Source organism: Telmatherina bonti (assembly GCF_933228915.1).
Source record: "Telmatherina bonti genome assembly, chromosome: 22".
Taxonomy (NCBI): domain Eukaryota; kingdom Metazoa; phylum Chordata; class Actinopteri; order Atheriniformes; family Telmatherinidae; genus Telmatherina; species Telmatherina bonti.
The window spans coordinates 25,779,262-25,786,207 of NC_136631.1; the positions used below are offsets into that span (position 1 = coordinate 25,779,262).

Sequence of the window (6,946 nt, forward strand, 5' to 3'; positions counted from 1 at the left end):
CAGGACCTCACTCCCAACCCGGAGAGGGCAATCCACCCTATTCCGGCTGAGGACCATGGTCTCAGATTTGGAGGTGCTGATTCTCATCCCAGCTGCTTCACACTCGGCTGCGAATCGCTCAAGCGAGAGCTGGAGATCACGACCAGACGAAGCCAACAGGACCACGTCATCCGCAAAAAGCAGGGACCCAATCCTGAGGCCACCAAGCCGGATCCCCTCAACACCTCGGCTGCGCCTAGAAATTCTGTCCATATAAGTTATGAACAGAATCGGTGATAAAGGGCAGCCTTGGCGGAGTCCAACCCTCACCGGAAACGAATCCGACTTACTACCGGCAATGCGGACCAAGCTCTGACACCTGTCGTACAGGGACCGGACAGCTCGCACAAGGGGGTCCGGTACCCCATACTCCCGGAGTACCCCCCACAGGAGCCCCCGGGGGACACGGTCGAATGCCTTCTCCAGGTCCACAAAGCACATGTAGACTGGTTGGGCAAACTCCCATGCCCCCTCCAGGACCCCAGAGAGGGTATAGAGCTGGTCCACTGTTCCGCGACCAGGACGAAAACCACACTGCTCCTCCTCAATCCGGGATTCGACTATCCGGCGGACCCTCCTCTCCAGGACCCCTGAATAGACCTTACCAGGGAGGCTGAGGAGTGTGATACATACATACATACATACATATGGACACTCTTATGCTGGAACATGGTGTTCGTTATAGACAATCCATGACGAGCACAGAAGTCCAATATATATATATGTATATATATATGTATGTATGTATATATATATATATATATATATATATATATATATATATATATATATATATATATATATATGTGTGTATATATATATATGTATATATGTATATATATATATGTATATATATATATATATACATACATACATGTATATATGTATATATATATATATATATGTAAGTTTTAAACATTTATTTTGTTTTTAACCTACAAAAATCGGCAATATCAGAGAATTGTGTGAATCGCAATTTAAATCTTATTGACACCCAATAAATCGGAATCAAATGGAATTGGGACAAAAGCGTATCGTCCCTAATACATATATATATATATATATAATAATAATAATAATAAATATATATGTGTGTGTGTGTGTGTGTGTGTGTGTGTGTGTGTGTGTGTGTGTGTGTGTGTATCAAAAGCACAGTTTTAACAGCAGTTTAGTAATTGTAACCGGTGTGGTTTGCGTGCAAAAAAGTATAAACGCATCCATTTACGAAAAGATGTATTATGTGCGTGTTTTAATAGATATTTTGAATAAAATAAAAAAAAGTTAAGTTTTTTGTAGTTACTTTTCTTTTGCTCCCCCCACTTGTTCTTTTCGATTCGATTGTAACACATCTATGGTTATATGGGTGTTATTGGTGTTTCTTCTCAATCTTTGTGAGGACCAAATTGGTTGGTTACGTCAACATGTGTGCACATTTTGGGAGAGTTACGTCCATTCAGTGAAGACATGGTTTAAGCTTCAGGTTGGAGTTCAATTTAAGTTACAATTTGCTAAAATGCTGGAGGTTTACATTTTATGGCTACAATAAAGGTAGAGGTATGATCACAGACTGTATGGGCGAAATACACCGTTTCTGACAGAGGCGTGTCGCGAGTTCTGCACCGGAACGCGCCCAGCCTTCAACCTACGTCACCGGTCAAGCGCGTGCGTTCTTCCTTTTCAAGAGTTGTGAGCACAGTCAGGCTAAATAAGCTGGCTAACTGGTTTCCACTGCTGGATACATCGCCGCAGTTGTCCTCTGTCTTTTGAGACGAGCCCAGCTTCTGACCAGGTAGCAGGAAAACTCAACTTTCAGCACCTTATTTCTTCGGGCACCTGAAAGCCAGAATAAACTAATGTTAACTACAAGTTAGCTACTGTTAGCTATTTCGCTAGCCAACTCTGTAATAGCATTTACTTTATCATTTTAAAACTTAAATAATTTGCTAGTATGCGGTCTAAAGGCAGTGTTAATGTCCACATAGCACGTTTTAGTTATAGTTCCAAAATGTCGACATATTTCAACTCTTTCATCATGGATTTTATGCCTCACAACTCGAGAATGGAAACATTTATTCAGCCTAAGTGAGACCTGCCCACTTTTATTTTGTTAGTTTTTTTTTTTGTTTTTTTTTGTTATATGTATATAAAGCAGTTGTTATGAGTGCTTAATAATACTGTTAAAATTTGTTTCTGTTTTGGTTTAGATCATGGCAGATTTCTCGGTAAGTTTAAAGTATTGTTTAATTTCTCAGCACATTATTGTGTTTGTTTTACTGGTAAATAAACATCTGTTGTTATGAGAGGTGTTTGTTTTACTGGTAAATAAACATCTGTTGTTATGAGAGGACAAAATCACTTTCTCTTTCTTTTTTTTCTGTAGCTGGAAGATGCTTTAGGAGATGACACACCAAGCCAGGTTAAAAAGATAGGCAACACGAACCCTTCTGCCCCTGCCAGCAACCCTCCACCTCCTTCAAACCCAGGATGGCCTGGTTCAGCCCCAGGAGCTCCCACCCAGCCCTCAGCACCAGCTGACTTTGGCAGCGGATCATCTGGCCCAGGGGCTCCTGGACCGTTCCCATTCTCCTCAGGTCCTGGAGCTCCAGGGCAATACCCAGGCCCTCCTTCAGCACCTGGTGGGTTCCCAGCTGGTCCTGGAATACCTGGACAATATCCACCTGCACCAGGAGCCCCAGGTCAGTTCCCATCCAGCCCTGGGGCACCTGGGCAGTTTCCTGGACAATATCCACCTGAAGGAACTCCAGGACAGCTACCTGGAGGTCCTGCTCCTTATCCATCTGGACCATTTCCTTCTGGCCCTGGAGCACCCGCGGGGCCTTATCCAAATGTGCCTTTCCCTGGTAGCCAGGCCGGAGGCAACGGGATGTATGGACCAGGCGGTCCAGGAACCTTTCCCCCTCCAGCTGGTCCTGGCTCTTTCCCTGCTTTCCCTGCTGGAGGGTTTCCCCCAATACCACCTGGGACATGGGGACCACCTGCAGGTGGAGGTTTTCCTCCTGCACCTGGCCCTTTTGGTCCAGGTCCTGGGCCCATGGGTCCCTATGGTGGGCCTGCTTTTCCTGGAGGGACGCTGGTGAGTACCAGCATTTTTAAGACGTATTACTTTGCTTGCTTGCTCCTTTTCTCTTCTGGTGTATCCCTGCTCTGGTGTGATGTGGAGAACTGGTATGATCTTTGGAGGTGAATTTGTTCTCTTCCCCCCCCCCCCCCCCCCTGCAGTTGGGGTATAAGTGAGGGTTGCATTTCATTGTTATTTCTATGTGTTGGCCTTTGCTGGGCTGCAATGCAAATATAAGTCAGAAGTAATATTTGGTCAGAAGGAGTTATCAAAAATCTATTCTTGTCTTTCAGCCCAGATATAATCCACCGTTTTAATGAAAGCAATGAACTCAACTTTTCAATTGGACAAGGACGTCACTTCCAGAGTCAACACGTGGTTTGATTATAGTGCCAAAGACTTAATATATATCAGTAATGTCCAGTTGTGTTTAATCAGTTGGATGTAATGCTTTAATTTTGTGCAGTATGATTTACAACATGTTTAATGTATGAAGACATCGTTTTGTATTCTTTTATTTCACCATTTAATTTTAGCTCTAGCTTGTCACACATGTGTAGTTATAATTGAAGGTCTTTTTAATTACTGTCATTGTGCTCGGATTCCCGTTCATACAGTTATTTGCTTGTAAAAGTTGTGCAAAAACTTTTAATTTTCTATCTTTGCTATGACTAGTCAGTGTGACTTGGGAAAGTGTGTGGAAATAAATGGAGACAATGACTCATCAGGGTGTTGCAGTAAGAAAATGGGAAGGGTCAAAGCTTTGAATAATGTTTAACTAATTTTTTTTAAATTTTATTTTACGACATAAACCTCTCTGCTCTGTGCTGCCCAGTTAAGATTATCACTGATAGATTGTAAACAATTCAATGTATCGACGATATTATGAATAAAAGCAAATTTGTTTTGCAATTTTTTTTTCCTACTGAAGCAGAAAAATACATAAAGATATCCTGATAATTTCACAAAGGAAGACAATAAGTTTATATTCACACTTGTGGAAATGTTTCCTCCAGATGGTGCCATATGATCTTCATCTCCATGCTGGAATTATGCCTCAGCTTTTAATCACAATCATTGGGGAGCCCGTCCCTGGTGCAGACAGGTAGGATTTCCTGAGTAACTTTCAGCATCTGTGTCTGCTGGCAGTAACCAAACTGTTTAAAGAGGGGACAACAAACACAAATTTTATTTCTGTCTGTGTTTTTCAGGTTCCATGTTGACTTCATTAAAGGTTCAGATGTCGTCTTTCACTTTAATCCTCGCTTCAATGAGCAAACAATTGTCAGAAACTCCAACCTTGGGGGTTACTGGGGGCCAGAGGAGCGTGAAGGAGGCTTCCCATTCGTTCAGGGACAACGTTTTGAGGTAAAATATTCTGCAAGAACATCATTTCATGTATTTCTCAAAGATGTCTTTACTCGTCAAAATGGGAGACATGATGATGCTTATACCTGCTATAAATAAGTGTTTAAGGTGATCGATCACAAGTAGAAATCTTGACATTAAAATATATCCTCAGATTGAAAATAAAAAGTCTAAAAATCCTAGATCAGATCTGGTTTGACTTATTCTGATATATTCAGGTGGAGCAGTTTAATGAAACTTGTGCTGACATTAAGTTTGATTGGATGGCGTATATTACATTATAAAGTACCGTATGATAATTTCCTGTTGGTCAACTAACTGTTCATTGTGTTGCCGCATGTTATTCCCCGTTCAGCTGAAGATCCTTGTGGAGGAGAACATGTTTAAAGTGGCGGTGGACGGCACTCACCTGCTGGAGTACGAGCACAGAGTCGGCGGCCTGGAGGAAGTGACCCTGCTGCGGGTGGTCGGAGACATCATCCTCTACAGCGCAGCGCCGAGCATGATCTAAATTTCCAGCCAACCCAAAACACAACTAGGAGGCCGAGTTCAAACTTTACCGCTACATTTCAAATACTCTGGCGTGTTTGAAGGAATTTGCAAGGAACAATAATCAGATAAGTGCAGTTGTTGTCCTCCTGGGATATTTATAACATAACAGACAGATAAACCCATGTCTGAACACTATTATCCTTCATTTCTTTTTTTTCTTCCTTTTTTAATTTAAACTTGATAAAAATCAAATTTTAAAGCCACTCACAACTCATTAGATTTATTTACACAATAGTATTTATGCAGAGATTGAGGTAAAGTGCATCTAAAACAGACATTTTGAGGGAAAATTAATTTATGCTGAATGATATGATTGTAAACTTACTGGAGATGTGCGATTTGTCCCAAACATTTCAGATGTTTCCACCAGTGAGAAGCGTCTTGTTTACTTGTGTGTTTAATATTCTGTCCTTTCTATGAATATCATAAGCCTTTGTAGTGCATGGAAGTGAAATGCTGAAAATCTGTCTACTTTCCTTCTTATTTCACTGCTGAACTCACAGACTGCAGGATGAGGAAATTTCTGAGGAAATGTATTTATATACTGACTTTCTTCTTTCTTTCTTGAGTTGCAATCCTCCCAAACTTTTTGACTGGAGGGTCGTTGAGATGTTTTCTGATTTCTGATTTCATGTTGAAGTCAAACCTAACAATGGACAAAGAGAGGCACTAATAAAAAGGTAGAGGAGGGACAAGTTCCCCACTTAGTTGCCAAAGAGAAAGACTACAGTGTTTGGAGATTATTAATAAAGAAGCAACAAGCAAAAAGTGATTAAAAGTGCTAATTATTGTATGTTTCCTGCGCTGCTTGCCTGTGCTCATAATATATTCTGGATTTGATTTTCATACCAATCAGTAAAGACAGAAGTTTCTGTAAACCTGCAAAATCTGACGGTTTTGATGATGTACATTTGTGTATTTGATGTTTTACAGTGGCACCGAGTGGATCACGTTTTATTTTACTCCCTGTTGCACAAGCTGCAGAAATGACTTCACACAACAGATTTTAGCACAAAAAGCCTCTCATGGCTCTGTGCGTGGGCAAAACATTAACTAGCCAAAACCAGCATTTCACAGATTTCCAGTCTTTTTGTATGCTGCAAGTTATAAAAGATGGTGACAAGTAAAGAACTTTGTTGCTCTTTACAGTTATTGTCAAAATCATTTCCACCTGCACCTTTGACTTTCTTCTTTTTCTTTTAATTAAAAAGGATCATGAGTAATATTGATTATTGCATTATTAGCTAAATAACAGATAAAATACTGACATGCATAACAAAACAGTCAAAAAGGATTAAATTATTTGCTAATAATTTGTTTTGTTTTAAACTGATTGTTTTTATTTCTTGGTTTGACTATTTTTACAGCAGTAAAAATAGTACTTTCCCTTCACTGCTGGTATTAAATTAATAACTAATACAATTGGGTAGAAAATTCTAGTATTTAAAGTGCAATTGTGCTAAAATTGTTGGATTTCAGTTCATTTAGAATCAAAATACACCAAGTATTTCATCTGCTTCTCAATTACTGACATAATTAAAACAAGTTTATTTAGTCAAATACAGTAAGCACAATGTACTACTAAGGGTTGGTATAGCTTATATTAATAGTCATTTATAGTTTTTAAGGCACCCAGAGTGCACCAAAGTAAACCACATGTAAGCGCAGACTCATGGGAACGTAGCAGCATGTCCATACCAACACCTCTTCAAGCACCACTGAACATTCATACACATTCATTTCAAAGCAGTTCTCAGAATATAAATGTTTATCTCTAATCTTCTGACATTGGCTCATTTCAGTATATGTTGCTGTGTTTTTAAAATCTGACAATCCAAAACTATTTCTCCTTTTTCTTCCCATCCACTTAATCATTATGTCATGAAGTAACTGGTGAGCCTTAAGTCT

At 40.0% G+C, this 6,946-nt stretch overlaps 1 protein-coding gene across 2 annotated transcripts; it reads left to right on the plus strand.

The window, feature by feature from the left end:
* The first annotated feature begins 1,718 nt into the window (after positions 1-1,718).
* Positions 1,719-6,238, plus strand: lgals3a (lectin, galactoside binding soluble 3a). Of its 2 annotated transcripts, XM_079261883.1 has the most exons (6): positions 1,719-1,828; positions 2,244-2,261; positions 2,420-3,133; positions 4,135-4,223; positions 4,330-4,486; positions 4,842-6,238. In XM_079261883.1, exons 2-6 carry the CDS (start codon positions 2,247-2,249, stop codon positions 4,995-4,997), a joined length of 1,131 nt encoding a protein of 376 aa, XP_079118009.1. In that variant the 5' UTR covers positions 1,719-1,828; positions 2,244-2,246; the 3' UTR covers positions 4,998-6,238. The 2 variants fall into 2 exon arrangements, with proteins under 2 accessions (XP_079118009.1, XP_079118010.1); XM_079261884.1 differs by lacking the exons at positions 4,135-4,223; positions 4,330-4,486; positions 4,842-6,238 and adding an exon at positions 3,412-4,092.
* Positions 6,239-6,946: the final 708 nt, after the last annotated feature.

Bases quoted from the DNA above. Each gene is read 5' to 3' on its own strand.
- lgals3a (XM_079261883.1), top strand. The intron at 3,134-4,134 runs GTGAGTACCAGC...TGTTTCCTCCAG, and splicing joins CTTTTCCTGGAGGGACGCTG to ATGGTGCCATATGATCTTCA. The intron at 4,487-4,841 runs GTAAAATATTCT...TTCCCCGTTCAG, and splicing joins TTCAGGGACAACGTTTTGAG to CTGAAGATCCTTGTGGAGGA.